This window comes from Cyprinodon tularosa, unplaced genomic scaffold (genome assembly GCF_016077235.1).
Source record: "Cyprinodon tularosa strain WSP-4 unplaced genomic scaffold, ASM1607723v1 ctg261, whole genome shotgun sequence".
Taxonomy (NCBI): Eukaryota; Metazoa; Chordata; class Actinopteri; order Cyprinodontiformes; family Cyprinodontidae; genus Cyprinodon; species Cyprinodon tularosa.
In genome coordinates, this window is record NW_024038965.1 from 525,053 (window position 1) to 546,539 (window position 21,487).

The following is a 21,487-nucleotide window of genomic DNA, read 5'->3' on the forward strand; positions in this document are numbered from 1 at the left end:
TAGAACCATCTACAGATGTAATTTTTCAGAATTTGATAATAATTATAGAGCATATATTTTCTTTGCATGAAAACCTGCAAGGTTCTAATTTAAGCTCAAAATGCTGAATTGCATTTTGAAAAAATAAGACTTAGAAAGAACAGCCTCTATATGTGAAGCTACTATTGTATGAGTGTTGAGTTTACATGAAGTTGTGTTTTAGTTCTATTTAATCTTTGTTGAAAACCACATTTAAACAGATTTGAAAAAATGTCCATACCCCTTTAAATGTATCCCCTCATCCACATTAAAATCACACATTTAAATGTACATTTATTAGTTTATAGTTGTATTAGTGCATTAGTCAAATTACAAACATAAATGAATGAATTAATAAATAAATAAATAGGAATTTATTTCAGAAAATTTTGACAAACAACAATAAACAATAGAATATTTAACGCATCAATGCATTTATGGTTGTCTGACTTTTACAGTATAGTATGTCTGTACATTTTTTACTTTTAGAGACAGAGATATGGAAGATGTCTTAATACCAACCAGAGTGAACTGCTTACAGTGTTGAAATGAAAGTGGAAACATCATCAAAGTATTTAGATATCATTATCAATTAGACTTTGTGTTTTACTACTTAAAAATTAATGAATTTGCTTAAGTGGAAACTTATTTTTTTTTTATTCATTTAAGGGATGCAGCCTATTTCTCAACCTTTGTTTCTGTAACCTTTTTGCCTTTTGATTATGGTAGTCTCCTCTTTGTTAATGCACCTGATCAATACCTAAAAAGGCTGGATATTGTCTACTGTCAAGCTGTGGGTTTTATTGCTAGCTTTGGGAATTGTCTTCAATCAATATCTGTTGGCAGCTTAATAAATGGTCCTCCTGGTGGGATTTTTCTGTTGGCTGGTTTTTATATATAGAGTTGAAACCAGATATTTACATTCTCTATAAAAAAATAAAAAAATAAAAATGGAAAAAAAAGCCAAACCAGCCAGTCAGGATTTCACGTTCCATCCATTCAGTTTTAGGAAAAAGGGATTTTTTTTTGTTTGTTTGTTTTTTGGCAAACTGCTTTTGACTTCCTATGAATTCATGAATAACCTTGGGATTCGGTAGAACTGCTTTTCATTCTGAATGAAAAGCGTGGCTTGTTTAAATTTTTTTGGTGTATTTGGTCATGTTTTTGGAGGATATTTATGTTTGTGTGTCTTATTGTTCCTGTTTTTTTTTTTACTGTTAGTTTTCTTCAATATAAATATTAAGGAAAATTATATTAGAGGTTTTTTTTTTTTTTTATAAATGCAATACAGTGTGCTTAAAATTTTAAGAGAAACTGAGGGTCTGGGAGTGTTTGGACATGACAGCACAATCTTGCACAGATAAGTGTATAAACTTATGGGATATACACAAACAATTTTTCTCTCATTGGTGCCCCTAAACAAGTTTTGGATGTTGTACATGATCGCTATGTGCGTTTTTGTTCAGTTTTATATTTACATGATCAAGATCTTTGGAAATGAGCCAAGGGGACCTGCTTTGTTCAAGAGTGCCAGCAACATTAAGAACTGGTCATCCTAGATATATACAACAAAAGCACCTAGAGCCAAATCTAACACCTTTTTTTCTGTGTTAATGGAGAATTTGGCAACATAAAAGCATGGAACTCTGTCCTTCTGCGTGACATGATCAGAAGCCTGCCTCTCCCTCGCTTTCTTTCTCACTATCAACTGTCGTCATGCAGGGCAGGCTGCTTGTGCTGCAGCAGAGAGAGTAGACTTTTCCACTTAAGATCCAAATTGCAATTGAAATGTGAATGTACTGCTAATCCCGTCCTAGATTGCAAATTAAATAATGAAAATAATTTCTAACTGACGCAGTTGTCTCACATAAAATAACTGCATTTTCGAGCTACAGCTTCATTCTTTCCCCTTTTTCTCCCCTACTTTCTTCATCATATTTTTTTTCATTTGTTTATCTTGCATAAATGCAACTAATAGTTCATTTATGTAACCAATAGCTATGGAGTGTCGAACTAAATTGCTGAATTATATGTATTTTTCTTTTTTTGTTTTTGTAAAAGTCATCTCTGTAAAAGTACATCTCTTCCTCCCTGCTATCCTGTCTACCCGCTCTGCTTTGACAGACAGAAAAAAATTGGAAGGATTCAGAATCTACTGCAGCTGGAAGACATGACGTATGCAAATTAGGCAATGCCGTCATCTAGCTCCTTCTAGTTCCTTTTAGGACAGCGAATAGTAACTTGACAACACTTAATATATGTGACCTACACAAAATTTTAACTAGCTTACCATAAGAAGAAGGTCGGTTGATGGTCTTATGTACATCGACTTTGACTTGAATATCTTATAAATCGTAAACCCATTCAGTTCTTGGCCTTCACACAACTTTGGTTAAACAAGTTTGCTTCCACATGGCATCAAAAGTTCAACACTAGCAAGAGAATTCAAAAACATGATGACTATATCCTAAATTTTGTGACTTACTTAACTCTTTAACTGAACTGAATGCATTGTTTAAACATTCCAAAAATAAATCATACCTGATATCCTGGGGTATTTTGCTTAAAGGCTTCCTTTATCTCAGCAATGACTGTCCTGCAGTCCCAGGACTTGTTCATTTCAAAAGCACTCAAAATGTATCCACTTTCATTGAGGCTTTTATTGTTTTTTTTTTTTTTTTGTTGTTGTTTTATTTGCATATTTCTTTCCATTGTGAGTTTGATAAAAGTATGACATCCCTGTGTAAAGTGGGAAGATATATGATTATGGTCCTTAAATGAAAGCAATTATAAATGTAGAAAGAAAAAAAATTCCTTACAGTAAACTTATAAAAAAAGATTTTTAAAAGCATTTAAATGAATTGAAAACCTTATTACAATGTATGCTCTTTAAAGACAAGAGAAAGAAAAAAGCAGTAGTTATAAATAACACAACTACCAAAGTATTTATCATGTAGCGCTCACATTTATTGAAATCCGCTCTGATATTTAAGATACAGTTCTAGTTTAGATAGATGTCTAATCAAAAGTAATTTGTCATTCTATATTTTCTGTTGAAAGCCTTGATATAAAAGGTCTATAATTAAATATTAATGCATTTAAGATGACATTTAGACAGAGATTTACTTTGTTGATGAACTTCTCAAGTGCTATTTGTAAGAAAACAAACTTATTTTCAATTTAAAACTCCCAGCATACTGTATGCACTTTACTAGGGTTACAACATTGCAAAAACCAACAATTAAACACCCAAATATGACCCTTTTATAAAGTGCAATTCACGGCAGCACAAAGACTGAGAATAAATGTAACAACGATTTAACCCCAGGAGTATGTCAATTGTTTTTTGTTTATTTTATGTCAAATCCGTTTTTGCAATTATGCACCTTCTATCCAACTCCTTTTAGCATTGGTTGGAATGTCAATATCTGTTAAAAGTGAACATACTGTAACAGCTGCATTTTTTTTTCTAATTTTCATCTTGTATGCAAACAGCACTATCCAAATGTTCTCTGTTAACTTTTAAAAATATTAATCAGAAAATAACCTTTTTTGTATCCATTATCAATATTGAAGTCGAAAAACTAAATGCTAAAGATACAGAGGAATCTTTACCTGTGAATGGCCTGACATCAGCAATGCTGCCTCCTAATCAAATCTAATCTAATGCTCATTTTTTATTCATGCAAAAAAACATAATTTTCACATTCTCTATCAGACTCTTTTACATTTACCAGTATTTTCATTCTGTTGTTCATTCTTATCTTTTGGATCTATAAAATAAATGATTAAAAAGTGAATAGTTATTTGAGATTTTATGTAGGCATGTAAGAGAAATTGAAAATGTTGTCCCATGGGGGCTCTCATATTAATCAGCTTCCTTCCACAGGATAACACATCCACCTCAGTGTTTCATAGCAGAAGTGATATCTCTCAAAGTGATTAGCTTTTTTGTTGTACTGTATGTTCTTCCTACTTTGCAAAAAGGTCATTCTTAAAAACATTTTAGTCACAAGATTAAAAATGTTAAGATAGATAACTGGTGAATTATTAATATAGTAGTAATTTTTCTGTTTGTAACCACAGGATCTCCATTCTGGACAATGGCAGCCTTCGGATTTGGAATGTGACCAAATCGGACGCTGGTCTCTACACCTGTGTTGCAAGAAACCAGTTTGGAGTAGCAAGCAGCACAGGAAGTGTCACAGTTAAAGGTATTTTCATGTTCCTTCCTTTACATTTGAACACTGTCTGTTATGCAGCTCATTCAACAGGGAACCTGACCTGCAAAACAGAATATATTTGTTCAAAGTGCATCTTTTTTCACCCTGGTAGCAAGCAGACTGGGACCAGGTTTTGTTTGGCTCTTCAAAAAAAAGTAGGGCAGACTTTTCTGATGCGTCCAGCAGTCTCTATCTCGCTGCCCTCTGATAAGGCGCACAGGGAAAAGGGCTTTTTCCTTTCGCTGTGACTGGTGAGACAGAGATGCATCGGCTGCTGTTTGTGTTTGCAGAGATGCTGAAGCGGTTCAGCTCAGTGCCTCCAGCGCTGTCAGGCGATACGCAGTGCAAAAAGTCGTTGTGCTGTTTGATCATCTGGGTGGCAGATTGTGTTTCTGCCCTGGTGTTATGACTTGTTATACTTTATTAAAAATGAATGCGAGCCAGGTATAAAGTGCAGTGCATTCAGCAGCTTTATGCCGTGTATTCGGCTGGTCGTCCTGTCCTATTTCCACAGGGAATGGTGTTCTCGCCACCTAGGCTTCCCGGGGGACTTGCTGACTTACTCACTGAACTATACCCTCACTGTGACCCTATTTGCACGGTTCACTAGTGTTATTGGGATTTCTTCTACACTGACCTTCCTTGTTGGCGGACTTGAGGAGATTTATGGAAGTATTGATCTTCACTATATTCGCCTCAGAAGGGAATGACAATGGCTTACATTACATTCAGAAATAGTTTCACATACATTTTTATCAGTTTGATAATAACAATTTACAATCATTTTGAATATTATTAAAATGTAATGCGTTGCATTAATTAAATTAATACATGACACATTTATTTACCAAGAATACAAATTTATGTATGTAAAGCATTCATTACTCCTTATTTTGACAGAGTTTAGAGATTACAAAACTCAAGATTTTTCTTTGTAGAACATTTGAATAATATTTAAGGCCAACTAAAAAGTATTTTGAACACAGAAATATATATTTAGGTGGCTAACACTTGAGAAGGCATCCAGAAGTGAGAAAGGCTACCTATTATGTGATGAAACTTTTTTTTTTTTTTAACTGAGAGAAAGTCCCTTTGCCTCTGTCAATGGTTGTTGTGAGCAGGGTTGCATAGAGCTTGCAGCTATGCTTAATACCACTTTTAATGCATTTTAATGTTTTGTTTCTCTGGTAACGTAAATATGGATACAGCAATTTGGTTCTTCCACTTAACATTTCATTAATAAAATTGGATACAGCATTATATAATCAAGCAGGTTCTTTAGCGGTGACCTATTGTGGCCCAATCTCCCTGTTCAATCATCAGTCTCCTATTATTGCTATAATTAGTGCATTTCTAAACTTAAAAATTCTTTTTTTTCTCAGTTTTACTTTCTTGTATAATATTTTTAGAAAGTGAATTGGAGCATGTACTGTAGGAGATGTGAAGAGAAAGCCTCTGAGGAGGTTCAGGCTCAGCAAATTCTGTCTCCCCCTCTTTATCGTCCACCTGAGAATGACCATGGCTGAGCATAACTGCTCGCTAACATCAGGCTGGCATTGATTCTCGACCTGTTTGGAAAGGATTTACACAAGTTTGAGAAATAAATCTCCTGAAACGGTACCAAATAACAACCCTTGATTGTATGCTTAAAAATGATGTAAGTTTTCCATCACTCTGAAGTGAAATGTTTTTTTTTTCTTCTATAAAGTCAGTGCTTTCTTTTTTATCAGGTTCTTTATTTTTGTTCCAAGGTTTTGTACATATATTCGTCTTTCTTTTGCAGTCTATAAAATCCTGTAAAATGCATCGTCAATACTGCTGCAACTTGCTAAAAAATAATAAATTTTTTTCCCCCAATTATCTACGTAGTTTCTATAAAAAGGATTTTAATTTGCTTCCTTTCTCTTACAAGCAAGAATTTGATTGAATTTTGAGGAAGGTCTTTAATAATGTTGATTTGAGTTACGACAGGATGAATATTCCACTCTTTATCTCTACATCAGTTCACTTTTTACTCAAAAGAGCATCACATGATGGAATTTTAAATAGTCCAGATTAACACTTTTTTTTGCAAATCGCTATTAACGCATGTTTCTGTTTTTTGTTGAATTATAAGTCAGATTTCATTCATTACAGATGAATAGAAGTCGGAGGGTTGGGAGCACTCAATGTACCATCTCATGGTTTTTATGCAGTGTAACACACATTTTCTCCAGCCTTCCGACAATTAATTAAATTAACAATGTAGAAATGGATATGTGTTCCCATGCGTGTTTGGCTGAAATCATTAAAGCTAAGAGACTTTGAAGAACTCCAGGCCCCAGTCTGCTATCTAAAGCCTCAACTTTGGAATTTTACATGATGGAGTGAAAGAAATTCACTGTTGACAGTAATAGCATAGCATAGTATGGATTGTTTTATTTTATTTCAAATAAAAATCTGATAAGTGTGGCATGCATTAATATTTAGGGCTATTTGGATCTGTAACCCCCACATTCTACATCCTCTGTAACTTCTCAGCATAGTTCCAGACCGTATATATGAAGCAACGCCCACAGCTTCCACTGTTACTCCCATTTTGCTCCACTATGATTTCCTTGACCAGACCATGTGTGATATTATATTATCCATTTTTCATCATGCTATTCCCTGCTGCGGCCATGAGAGGTCCTGGTGCACCAATCTGTTCTTACCCCATTTTACTTTCACACACCAAATGTTGTTAACAGTCATTTTTACATATGATACCATTACACCCGCAGAGGTTGACCTGATTGCAAAGGCCTGGAACTTGAGCAATTTGATGGTGAAGCAAGGAGAGGTACCTGGTAGGTGACGTTTGGAAGAGTCACTGAGAATGTGGGATGGTCCACACTTAGGTGTACATGGGTGGAAGGGAGAGGTTGCAGAGGATGTGGAATGTGGGGGTAACTGGCAGCTGGTTAAGGAATGTTTCATTGTGGAAAGTGAACTTTCAATCCACCTTTAAGGCAGTTGCTCTTATGGAATTGCTCCAACAATCTCACCTTCAACTGCACCTACCTTAGGATTCCCACTGCATGATGCTGCCAATACGTTTTTCTACATGTTTACTGCATGTTCTACAGTACATAGCTGGTACAGCAGTAGTCTTTGGCTTTCTTTTAACAAGAATCAACCACCTTCGCTGCAGTATCAGGTGGATAGCCGGTGTTTGATTTTGTAATCCAGCTAAACACAAAATCAGCGTCTGTCTTCTTAGCGCAGACAGTCAGCCCAGTTATCCGCTCATTATTCTTGTAAAATATGTCTCACCCTCGCCCACTTCCTTCCTGTCATCATATGATAAAGCTACTTTCTGCTGGCAATGTACAAATATTCCTTTATATGATCTCTCGCCTCTCTGTCACAACTCATATTGTTTGCATGATAGGATGGGGTAATTTGTATGCGCCACTTCATTGAAGATCGCAAACCTGTTTAGCAGGGAGGAATTTGTGTAGCAGGATCAGCCCTTATGGGAAATGACAGTAGTTTATTCAAATTGACTTTGGTGATATGAATGCTGGAGGGGGAAAGAAAAGAGGTGTCGAATAGCGTTCAGTGTCTTCTTGTTTTGAATTAAGCCACCTAGCAAATCAGCGGAGGGGCAGATGAGCCCTGTTAATGTTGCCATTATTCTGACACTAGGGGGATATTAGCAGATTAATTGCACTTGATTATTGATGTGCTCCCTGAATTTTGATTACACTAGGGATGAGCTGTTGCAATTATGATGGCAGTCGTTCGTCACATATGGCCATTGAAGTTAAAAAAGTTGTGAGATTGCATCACATTTGCTTCTGTGTTCTCCGCTAGACCGTGAAGGCAATTAATCTTTGCATCACTTTGACACATTGTGTTTGCTGCTTACTTCAGAGAATATTCAGTCAGTGTCGTGCATCAGGTCTTTGTTGCAGTAGTCATATGGTTCCACAAAACTCTCTTTTGCTTTATCGCCACATCAGTTACTTCCAGCACCACCATGAGGTTTATATACAGTGTTTTAAGTCTGAAGTGCAAAGACATTCTGCATACATATTTATGTTTCCTTTCAGGAGGAATTTGAATGCCCATGTTGATCCTTTTCCATCTCATCCAGTGCCATGATTAGGTCAAATCTTTAATTTCTGATAAGTATATGGCCAATTAACTTCAAACAGTGCTGTTCTCGCCACCAGGCAAACTGGAAAAGCGCTCCTGTGGGTGGCAGGCATTGGGTCAGTGGGTTGTCATTAGCTTTTTTAACCAACTGTATGCCTGTCCATGTTATTTTCCTCTATGAAATAATGCCTGTCAAAGTGTATTTGGTAGAACTCACAGAATGCTAAGAAAACAAAAAGTCCATCCACATATACTGACTTAAGACCGAGAATGCCCACTGTCTGACTGTCTGTTTAACCAAGAGGAACCATTTTTTATTTTCATTTTAATGAGCCACATTAAACACCACTGAGTTTGGAGCTGAATCACTGGCATGGAGACAAAATTGTAGAGAAAACTGGATCAAGTATGAATGCATGAGTCAGCTAGCCCGCCTCAATCAGATGGTTATATGTAATCTAGTACCTATATCAATGGGTAGATGTAATGTGGAAAGATTTGGGAAAAAGTTAACAAATTTCACATTCCCCAACAAGGTACATCTTGTTGCATTTTAAACCTTTTGCACAATTTGGCAGAGGAGTTGGGGTATGGGTCAGTTGCTTCTCTTAATAGACCGTATCTTTGTTTAACCAGTCCAAGAGAAAGTGTGGTGTGTATTTGGAATTATTGTCCTAGTTCTATCCAATTTTCAACAATGTAGCTGTTGAATTGAGATAGAGATAAATAATTGAGTGGTACTCCTGTATGAATTATCAACACTGGCATTTCCTCAGCATGACAGATGAAAAGAAAGACCCTTCAAATGCTCCTACCACCATGCTTGGCTACTGGCACAGTATTTCTTTTAAGCCTTTTGACTTTTCCAAACACATCTTCTCGAGAAGACATTTGGCTGCTTCATGTGGGCAGTTCCAAATACTAGTCTAGGCATAACGTTGTTTCTTTCTTGGTTGGCACCATGTCAGTTATAGGAAGCCGGTTTCACTGTGGACAAGGAGGCTGGTGTTTCAACACCTTATAATTACGTTGCCATTCTTGACCATGGGCAGTTATTTAGTTGGTTGCTGTGGTTAAAAGCAGAGCCATTGATGGCTCAGGTTAAAAGCAATAAAAACGACAGGAGTGGACAAAAACAATCATCAAACATGCTATTGATTGCAGGGCATACTTCTTACAGGTTAATTAAGGTAAATAACATTGTATTTTGTTGGTACAGATTAAGGCTTTCTTTGATATCGTTACCCATCCAGATGTGCAAATGGACCCTATAAAATCTAGCTAAGTCCTTTTTTCTAAATATAAGTGTATTTGTTTTTTGATTTCGGAGGTTAAAGAAACACTTTGCCAATGTAACAAGACAATTTCATTTGAAATAAGAAAACACAATTGCATTGTCCTAATTCAAGTGCCTGTTATCTAATTCTTTTTTAAGAGAAAAAATATTCAATCCATTGGCAAACTATCTTATTTACCTACTAACTTAAGGTTAAATTCTCTTAATTTAGGAAATTCATACTTATTTCTAGATAGGGTTGTCACGATACTAAACTTTTCAACTCGATACCGATACTAAGGAAAATATTCGATACTCGATACCATTTTCGATACCACAAGGATAAAAACAAAGACTCCAAAAGTCTACAGAAATATTTTCATTAATAAATAAAATACAATAAATAAACACAATAAAGGTTGTATGCTGTGCATAATATTAAGCAAGCTTGATAAAAAACTTAGAAAATTCAAATTAAGTGTTCCTTCCTTGGCTATGCTTTGCACACATAACAATGACACTAGCCAAACCAGTTAAGAAACAAAAATAATTCTCAGCAGCTGCACCTGTTACAAAAAAAAAGTCTGAAACTGAAAAGAGCGTAGAATTATTCAATCACACAGTGTTCTGAAAGTGCATTTTCCTCTATTCTGCACTTTAGATGAATGACTGTTTAGGTGCCACTGGTGACGGCACTGTATCGATACTTTTAAAAATGAGTATTGTATCCGGATACAACATTTCAGTATCGATACTTTTTGGAGTTTTGATACTTTTGACAACCCTATTTCTAGATCGTTATTCCAGTGCAGTTTGACGTGCTGATAAAGCTGTTTCTTCTATTCACAATGACCCAAGCCAAGTAGATGCTTATTTTGCAGCTTTTTCAAAGATGTTACACCACTCAGCCAGAGTTAATCCTGCTAGATCATCTATCCATTGAGTTGGTGTCTACAGGTCGACCAATCTGGTTCTGTTATTTAAAGTTAATTTCTTTCAAAAATATTTTGGCCCTAGAAAGTAAATTACCTTATGCCATATATTCAGGTAAAGCCAGATTTTCTACTGCTTTATTTCATTTTTTTTAAAAAGCTAACAAAACTTGTGAATTACCCTGTTAAAGTGCCCCGTTTTTATTGTTCATCCCCTTTTATCTCCTCTTTCTTTCATCTTTTCTCTTTTCATCTGTCCTACTTACATTGCAGTGTCCATATAATCTGTAATACTCCTTGCATAATTAAAATAAAGCTATTTACATGCATAAATAAAGCGTAACACTATGGCGATAGCCATACTTCTCCACTTGTGAGAGCAGAATCTGTTGGGCTCTTTATTGGCATTATTCTTAATGCCACATTGCCAGACAGGACACTGTAAAAAAAAAAAAAAAAAAAAAAAAGTGCCCTGCAGAAATGTTTATGCCTTCAGTTAGGCTCCACCCAAAGTAATACGTCTCTTTTATTCCTCTTCTGATTAAATATATGGACGCAGGACGTGAACAATTTGACAATTTGGGTTGAAACAACCCATGTAGATTAAAAACACATAGCTTTACAATTATCTTAGCTTGGAAAAATAAAATCACATTAATATATTGCATGTTTCTCCGTTTTTGATGATAATAATAATATATAACAATAATACATTTTATTTATCAGCACTTGTAATAAAACAAATATACTTTATAAGGTTATTGAGAGCTGTATAATTCAGAGGAGGACCTTGAAGTGGATATGCTACTTTATGTAGCCAGTGTTGTAGGATGGGTGCTACACAGTTCTTTGAATGTAACTTTTAATGTAAACTAAACTTTGACTTTTAAAGAAGACACAAACGCACATGGGCACAGGATAAATTCACAGATTTGTGTAAATTAAGACATCTGATATTACAACCCTCGCAGTTTACATGACCAAGTGAAGAACAAATGCCCAATTTAAAGTAGCAGATTCCCTCAGTGTCTGTTTGCAGCCCCATGTTCTTCTCCAAGACCGTAACTCCTGCAACCTTTTATGATATTTAAAAATCCAAAACGTTTTCAGAAAGCAGAGAAAAAGATTTACGTCCCTACAGTTGTAATTATGGTAGCAGGACTTCAGCAGCGCTGTGAACATCCAATAACAAACCAGATACAGTGGCGAAGGGAGCTTCTCAGGAGTGACAGCGGTGACAGCCAATCACACAAGAAAAGACGAAGAGCCAATCAGGAGTTTGTGGGCGGTCTAAACTCATGGAAGCAGGCTTCAGCTTGAGCTGCTGTTTTCCGCTTGGTCCCAGTGCTCAAAGTCTAGTGTAATGTAGCATAGCATCATTTTTACAAGGACAATAAAAAGTGCAGAGGACCCAAAACAGACTTTTGAAAAAGTGCAGGGGTGGTGAACTGGAACTGTACCTTCAAAATAAAAAGCGTTTTCTAGGCGGTTTATACACGCATAAAACATTGCAGAGATCACATATGTCTGTGAAATGGCCCTCCCTGTTGCTGCTTGCTCCTTTTGTCTCTTGAAGACATCAGATAGAAGATCTTTTGAGTAGCTGACACACTGCTTGCTTTCATAGATTAGAAAAACAAACCAAATGCCACAGCGTTCAATAACAGTTCAATACTAAATTCTGGCTGTTGCCTTCCAAGCACACCCTGTCATCCAATGTTGAATGGCAGCAACGATGTGAAATTAATGCGATGTGGGATTCCTGACAGCCACATAGAAAAATAATGAGCAGCCATCTGTCAGTAATCACTAGCAGGTTGGTACAGATGTGCCACTGAACACTCAGTGACGACAGTACAGAGAGGGTCTTGTATCTGTCAGCAGAGCAGTGTAAAGACAAGGAGATTTTTTCTGTGTGTGTGTTTGTGTGTGTGGGGGTGGGGGGGTTCTTTTTTTCCTCCAGTGAAAATCTTTGGATGTGTTTTTGAGGAAAATTTAGTGTGGAGGAAAAATAATATGATTTGCACTGGATTAGGAAATAAACAGGAAACAGTTAAAATTAAAATCGAATTACTTTTTCTTAATGAGTCCATGTTCTGATTAGTAATTAAATAACAGCGAGGGAAGAAGGTATTTTTCACCAAGGTGATGCTGAATCATCTCTTTGGATTTCAAAGGTTGAACCTTAGCCTCCTATCTACAGTACTATCAAACGGGCTTGACCCTTTTAAGAAAAAGCTTTTAAGGTGTCAGTGAAAAGTGTTTTCCTCCATGACCTTTAGTGTGTCTTGACCCTTGATACAATAGCACAAGTCCTAGTTAAAAGGATTTACCAGGTGAACAGGAGGGTCTTCTTAAAATACATCATACAGTGCATGATAAAATTGGTTCTTAAAATCTCCTTTCAGATTGCCATGATCCCATCTCTCCATTTTACCAGCTCAAACCACGTTACCAGTAGGAGAAAATAATAGAGGCTTTTCCCATATTGCCATATTTCAACTACAAACTTTAGTACATGTTATGGACTCTAAAGTGAAACACAGATGTGTCTAAAGCCCCTTAGAGATTTGTTCGAGAACATGGAATGAAATAAAATAGAATAGAATAGAATAGAAATTTACTCTATTGTCTTTCATTTGTTAAGTTCTGGAGTGCCAACAGCAAATTCAAATAAAACAGGCAAACATGTACAAAGGTAATAGAAAAAAAAAGATTAAGAGACTATACAGTGACAACAGAAAATGCCATAACTTACAATAAACGCCATGTCATTTCAAGGCACTTTCCAAAGTGAATTGATACAGATTTGTTAAAAGGCTTTTTTGTCTAAGGAGACCGAACAGATTCCCTTGTGTTGTCTACTTCCAACAGTCCCTCACACAGAGCATGCCTTTAGTGACAGTAGAAAGGAAAATTTTCTTTCAACAGGAAGAGACTTTCTCTCTTATATTATTGCTCTCCTTGATTTTGTCTGATTTAACTTAATGAAAACCAGGCAAGTTTATGTGTGTGTCTGAATATAGTGTGGTTAGATATAGTGTGGTTAGATATCTGAAACTAGTCATAGTTCAATAGTTGATAGCTGTAATTATATTTCTACTAGTAGGAAAATATTGTAGATGTCAAGAATCAGATTTCTGGATATGTAGAATGTTATATTCATTTTTGATTACTGAAATAGTAATTATGACTAGCAGTAACCCTGTTATTACATATTATATATTATATATTAGAATTCATCCTCGTCAGAATTCATTTTTAGATAGGAAGAATGTTGTCTACAAAATGGCCATTTCCATAAAATTAACAAAACTGGGACACAATATGTCTAATGGATAGATTTAAAAAGAAAAACACCCAGACTGTCTGCTTGTGCGGCAGCTAACGTGACAAGAAAACAGATCGTATGATGAAAACCAAAGAGTACACAATAGATTTCAGTAGGAGTGTAAAGCTGAGTCATGTTGCAAGACAATATCTAAGGAAGTTGCACAGCGGGCTATGGTGACTCCAGGGATCTACCTCTCTGGTGAGGGATTCTGCAGGAATATTAGTCATGCCCCTCACAAATCTTCCTTTAATGAAAGAATAATAGGGAGAAATATTTCAGAGCTGCTGCGAAGATCTATGATTCCAAATACAGAATAATCCATGAGAACCTGTCAGACGCTACAAAAGGCTTAAACCACAGGCTAAGTTTGGACTTCAGACTGGAGCTGCAGGGAATCGTCCAAAGTATGAAGTTGTTGAGACTCTATGCAAACTATTGGCACACTTTTAAGATTTTATTTGCAAAATGTTTCCTTTTTTTCCCATAATCTCCTCACTTCACACCACTTTGTGTGGGCCTGTCACATAAAATCATAATAAAATACACTCAGACAAAATGGGCAGTACAATTCAATGGGTGTAGATAAATTTCCTGAATCACTGTGCTTGTTGTAGTTACACATTAAATGAATACACTACAGCTGAAGCCCATTAACACAGAAGGGGATTATTTATAAGGTTTTGTGGTGGAACAGCCCACATGAGGCTTGTTGGTACATCTCAGCAGAGAGCTGGGAGTCACTTCGTAACAGTTAGCTGGCACTGTTTGCCGCTCAATCCTAATTTATTGTTCAGTCACTTATTTGTCCCTACTGTGAGCCAGTTTCAGTAAGTCATCAGTGGTAGAACAGCACAGAGCGTTCAATCGAGCTATTTCTCATTAATGGGAACATCAAGGGCTGAGTGGAGGATTCAGCTTTGTCTTGGTTTAAATGCAATCTCCTTCACCAGATACATCTACCTGTGGTTTGTATCAGCATCTGTTTGTCGGTCTGATCTCCTATAGAAAATGCAGTATTTTAAGACCACCTCTTAAGAGTTACACTATATTGCCAAAAGTATTTGCTCACCTGCCTTGACTCACATATGAGCTTAAGTGACATCCCGTTCCTAATCCATAGGGTTCAATATGACGTCGGTCCACCCTTTGCAGCTAGAACAGCTTCAACTCTTCTGGGAAGGCTGTCCACAAGGTTTAGGAGTGTGTTTATGGGAATTTTTGACCATTCTTCCAGAAGCGCATTTGTGAGGTCGCACACTGATGTTGGACGAGAAGGCCTGGCTCTCAGTCTCCGCTCTAATTCATCCCAAAGGTGTTCTATCGGGTTGAGGTCAGGACTCTGTGCAGGCCAGTCAAGTTCATCCACACCAGACTCTGTCATCCATGTCTTTATGGACCTTGCTTTGTGCACTGGTGCACAGTCATGTTGGAAGAGGAAGGGGCCAGCTCCAAACTGTTCCCACAAAGTTGGGAGCATGGAATTGTCCAAAATGTCTTGGTATGCTGAAGCATTCAGAGTTCCTTTCACTGGAACTAAGGGGCCAAGCCCAGCTCCTGAAAAACAACCCCACACCATAATCCCCCCTCCACCAAACTTTACACTTGGCACAATGCAGTCAGACAAGTACCGTTCTCCTGGCAACCGCCAAACCCAGATCCGTCCATCAGATTGCCAGATGGAGAAGCGCGATTCGTCACTCCAGAGAATGCGTCTCCACTGCTCTAGAGTCCAGTGGCGGCGTGCTTTACACCACCGCATCCGACGCTTTGCATTGCACTTGGTGATGTATGGCTTGGATGCAGCTGCTCGACCATGGAAACCCATTCCATGAAGCTCTCTGCGCACTGTTCTTGAGCTAATCTGAAGGCCACATGAAGTTTGGAGGTCTGTAGTGATTGACTCTGCAGAAAGTTGGCGACCTCTTCGCACTATGCGCGTCAGCATCCGCTGACCCCGCTCCGTCAGTTTACGTGGCCTACCACTTCGTGGCTGAGTTGCTGTCGTTCCCAAACACTTCCATTTTCTTATAATACAGCTGACAGTTGACTGTGGAATATTTAGGAGCGAGGAAATTTCACGACTGGATTTGTTGCACAGGTGGCATCCTATCACAGTTCCACGCTGGAATTCACTGAGCTCCTGAGAGCGACCCATTCTTTCACAAATGTTTGTAAAAACAGTCTGCATGCCTAGGTGCTTGAATTTATACACCTGTGGCCATGGAAGTGATTGGAACACCTGATTCCAATAATTTGGATGGGTGAGCAAATACTTTTGGCAATATAGTGTATTTTCCAGGTATCCAAGAAAACCTTTGGATTGCAAAAATCTTTGCAGACCCATATAATAGGTTCATCTTAATCTAAGAAATAAAAAGGTTACATTTTAGCGTGGTCTGTTTACATGCATTTCCTTTGTTTGTTTGTGTGTTAAAGACGTTTACTCCACTGTTTAGGTGGTGGATCAGACAAACCACTTTTCTGCTACCTTCATCTTCTTTGCTTAAAACCGTCACTAATGTTGTAGTATTCCTCATTAAGATTTTTTTTTTCACTTGAGGAGCTTTATTAAGGCCAAGCTGTTTTTTCAATAACCAATATCTTACAATAACTTGTAATTTATAACTTATAACTGTCTCCATAAACTGCCTAGAGATGATATATGTTGTGAATTGGCACCAAATGAATACACTGAATGGAATTTAATTGAATTATATCTTATAAACAATCAGTTGTAGAAAATAATAAAATCTCAAAATGAGTTTACTAAGAGCAATTACTGTAAAAGTCTTTGTGAAAATGGGCTCTAAGATCCAATGGAACATATTAACAAAAGCCTAGCTCAAGTACCCAGCTGATTTAGGCAAAAGAGGGGTGAGCTAAGTAGGGATCTGGACTTGAGATGTTTGGCATTTTTGCAAGGTAGAGATGGCAATTATTTTCAAGTCATAATCCCATTGGATTCTTTTCTAGATAATATTCAAACTGATTGGCTCAACAAAGTCTTAGCTGAATACCGCAGAATTTATTTAACCAGGTTATTACAGTATATGTTATTGGAGTGTACAGGATAAATGTCAAATTTGTTGAACAACTTTAAAATGATCATTATTTCATGGGCATGTCATGATTCCTTCTGCTGAGAAGCTTTGTGGAGATGCTTTTCTTTTTCATTTTAGTGCACGACTTGACCCCTGCTAACACTGGTTCAATAAAAATCTTGGTCTTGTGACCATAGTGTAACTGCGACTTCTTTTTCGATAAACTCACTCGATCTACATGTCTATAAAGATCATCTATGAAGTTTTGTAATGAGGAAAAAAAATAGACACATGAGATCAATTTCAGAAAGAAGGTTAAGTTAAAACTCTAAGTTTGTTAATCATAATATTTTGGAAACTAGAAATTTTCAGTTTCACGAATAGAGGTTACTCAACCTTTTGATCTGGTACTCCTCTGTTTGCAGCCACCTTAAAGCCAATCATGCTGTTTCATTTCCTGAGTTTGTCATGGTTTTGGTTCTGTTTTCCTTTACTTTGCTCCATGTTTCCTAGTTTTATTGTTTTAATTACTATTTTGTTGTAGTTTCTAGATTTGTTAGTTCTCAGGTTTTTCTGTTGTTTTCCTCTGTTCCCCTCTTGTGTGTGTTCCTTTCCCCTTGGCTCCCTCATGGTCTCCTCTCACACCTGCTCCTTGTCATCTTGTTAGCCCTGCCTTTGTCTCAGTCAGCTACATATACTCTCCCTCTGCTCTCACTTCTTGTTGGTTCCTTTTTGTTGCTGGTCCTGTCGTTGCTGTTGTCTTCTCACCTCCTCTCTCCCTGGCTCCTTGTGCGTGTTTTCCCTTGATGTCTCCATGGTTCTGGTCTGTTACATTTTTAGTTGGATTCTTGGATTCCTGCTTTTTTTAACTGCTTTCATCATTAAAACCTCTCTGCATTTGGGTCCTCTAAACCAAAACGAAGACGTGAAAGAGTTAGGAGAGATTTTTCATAGTTTTCTGTGAAAAATAAAAAGGTCGTTCACAAGGTCAGTTAGACATATTAGGTGTTAAAAACACAAACATACCTCCTCCTTTAATCAAGGATCCCATTAAAGAATAAGCGGCAATTATTCACAGAGAATTAAATATTTATTGGGATAGGGTTCTTAGACCGTGTATAGATGTCCTTTAATAATGAAAATGTTATCTTTATGAGCGATACTATTTCACCTCACAATCCATCACATGCTGTACATCCATGACTTAATGTGCCCTCACATTTGCAGCATTACACACTTTTTTCATATATGTTTAATAGAACTTGATATTTTCCCTCCACTTATATCCCTTGTCGAGAACATTGATTCGGGATAACAACTTTATAGAAAATAACGGCACAGTCAAACAGCCACTAAGTCTTTACAGTGTGATTTAAGACAGAATTAAAAATGAGGACGAAACCCCATGAGACCATGCATACGGTAGGTCCTACCTGTTTGAAAATAAAATTAAAATCTCAGACTAGATCAATTCAGGATATGACTCTGAATTTGTTAAAACCGCATTGTTAAATAGACCTCAGACACACCAAAGAAGATAATTTAATAAAAATAATAATAGTAATCACTAGGAAGTACGTTAGACACTTTAAAGTGTAGAATCTGGTATAAAGCACTTAGCAGTATCTACCTCATTTAATGCAAAGCAACTTAGTAGCAAAGCACTTTATCATTATCTACCTCAATATCAAAAGCACATTAAAATATTGTTATCTGTCGGTATTGCGTTGTATTTCTTCTGAAACTGTGTATGGTTTTTATGATTTTTTTGTGTTTTTTGTCCTTGTTACATATATGTTTCATCTGTGGTCTGTATTTCTTGCATGTACCATATGTTTCTTTTGTACCTGCTGCCCCTGTCCTACGGGTCTATGGATGGAAACTAGCCTTGAGCTCGATCCAAGTGTATTTACAGCTCCTGCTGTTCATTAATACATGTTGTCCCTTTTAAATGAATAAATAAATAGAGTAAAAAAAATAACCTCAAGGTTGCAATCCAAGCAACCTCAGCTTTCACTACAATTCTGCAGAACCACAGGTTGATCATCTCCACTGGTGCAGTAATTCTTGCACAATAAGCTTCAATCAAGTCTTAAGTGTTTATAAATGTCAGGCTATTTTCAGTTGCCTGACATTTATTCTTAAAATATCCTTTTTATTGATTCTATTTAATATTGTAATCTTCCAGAGAATTGCATTTTGGTTTTACATTAAAATTTAAATGTAAAATAAATACAGGTTTGAAATATTTCTACTCTATTTGCAATGAATCCACATAAGTGTCAATTTCTAAAAGGAATGACAGAAGATGCCATTTTTTGCATCTTTATTTTCTTTTTACACACTCTCACTCTCACCTGTTTGTTTTTGTTCAATAGGGAATAGTCTCTACCTGTTTCATATTTTGTTATCAGGTGAAATGTGGCAGCCAGTGTTTGATCCACCTTAGCACTTTTCTCAGATGACACCCAGTCTGTCGAAAAGCATTAAAACACCCTCTGTCCTTTTTCACCCTGACCCTGCTAAGTGAATGGGTTACTGTCTGCTAGTTTACAGTGGCAGCTGGTAACAGGGCATTATACAAGAGGGAAAAAAATTGAATTATTCTCAACAGCCTTGCATGAGATTGGGTAACCAAACTCAGTTTTGCATATATTATGTCACAAATGATGATAGAGAAAGACAATAAGCAGGTCCCTTTCCAATGTCATTGAAATAAATCCCTGGGGGACCTGAGAAAACACGTTGGTTTTTTTGTCGGTTCCGGGTTGTTATAACGGTCTTTCAAAATACCTGTTATTCAATTTTTTCTGTATGATTTTGTACAATGTAAAAATTTTATCTTTTTTACATTTTGTTTTTAGGACAAAAAACTTTAGTGTAATTTTTTTGCCTTTCCATGTCTTTGGAAACAAATGTATCATATGATTACAGAAATTAAATTGTACATTGTTTTACATTTTTTTTATAGCATTCTTCTTGAGTATAAAGCCATAATTGATGCTCTATATCTATCCTTCACTGAAATTACATCTGAGTGGCTATTACACTATGTATTTAGCAGCTTTTCACAAATGTAGACTTATTGTTTTGACATTTTTTCTTTGCTAAATTCTTTCAAGCTCAGTTTTGTCTTTGGATAAAAAAATTGTCAAGTCTTTCCGCAGATTTACAGTTGGATTTTGGTGGACTTTGACTGGGCCATTCTAACACACAAATGTGATTTTATCTCACCCATTTTAAGATGCAATTAATATAAAGCACATTTTCATAGAAAACTTTCCTGCGTTTTAGCTCCATCAATCTCTTATTCCCACTCTAAACAGCATGTGCTGCTGTGATGGAAGAAGAGCTTCCCTACAGTCTGAAACGGCAAACCGCATATGCCACAACTGCAGGTGTAAGCAACCTTTGCAAATTAAACAGGCAGTTTTGTCTTCAGTACAGCTAAACATATGTTTAGAGCCTCAAAAGCAACAAGACTCTTCTAAACAAGCTAAGCATGTATTTTTATTGACACCTATTAAACTTGCTCAGAACAAAAAAGCAAATGGTGGTGAACTTCTTAACAAAAAAATATTACCTCATAAAAAGGAATATTACTTTTCCTCAATGTGCAATACTTTGCAGAAATGCTATGCAAATGCAAACGCTAGCATTCTAAACTGTACATTTTTTAAATATTGCTCATTTCTCTAGCGTCTTTGACCAAAGCTATAAAAAGCCGCAGTGGAGGAGCTAAAGAGGCATATGCAAGCTCTGGAAATGCAGGTTGAAGGCCCCTGTACTATGGTTGTGGTGTTCATGATGATAAGCTGTTAATTTTCTTTCACACAGAGCACTTTACAAGAATCCAACAAATTTTACAGGTCATCTGATGATAGAAGCTATTTCCATTTTTTTCATGTCTGCTTGTGTCTAACTCACGGAAAAGCTTTTTCTTTCTACTCAGGTGGGAGAAGCTGTGCTGCTGACAGATTCTCCCACCTGAACTGTTGATTTCTGCAGCTGCTACAAAGTTGGATGCCTTTCTGTTTAATGCTGTCCTTACCCAGCCTATCTCATTTGTTGCACAGCCATACCATTGTAGGTATGTCGTTTTGCCATAATCTTTCCATTTTCACTTCTAGTAGGTATTAAAAGCCTGAGATTTAGTTTTTTATGGCTTTCTTACCAATCCAAACATTAAAACCATATAAAATCTTCTCTCTGACCCATCTGCTTTGTCCCTTGGTCTTGATGGCCAGGATGTTCACAAACCTCTAGGGCCTTCATATATCAGCAAGTCTATTAAATAGATTAATGGATTTATTTTAACAGTAGTTACTCTTTATTTTGGCCATTGCAGAACCGAGGGACTGTCAGAAATATGCAGCACTATTATCAGAATTTTTTTTCTGTTTTAGAAAATGAGGAATAATTTTCCATTTAAATACAGAAACATTTTTTTAAGGATTCACATGAGCCCTTTAAAGCCCTAAGCGATAGAGACATTGGCTTTTAGACTTACTAACTTTAAAACCATTAGGTTTGCTCCACTG

At 36.6% G+C, this 21,487-nt stretch overlaps 1 protein-coding gene across 2 annotated transcripts in view; it reads left to right on the plus strand.

Moving 5' to 3' along the window:
* Positions 1 to 21,487, plus strand: part of cntn4 (contactin 4) — a 266,498-nt gene that overhangs the window by 222,121 nt on the left and 22,890 nt on the right. For both annotated transcript variants that reach the window (XM_038289034.1, XM_038289035.1), the window contains exon 12: positions 4,105 to 4,232. In XM_038289034.1, coding sequence (XP_038144962.1) covers positions 4,105 to 4,232 — 128 coding nt within the window. The remainder of the gene's footprint in view (positions 1 to 4,104; positions 4,233 to 21,487) is intronic.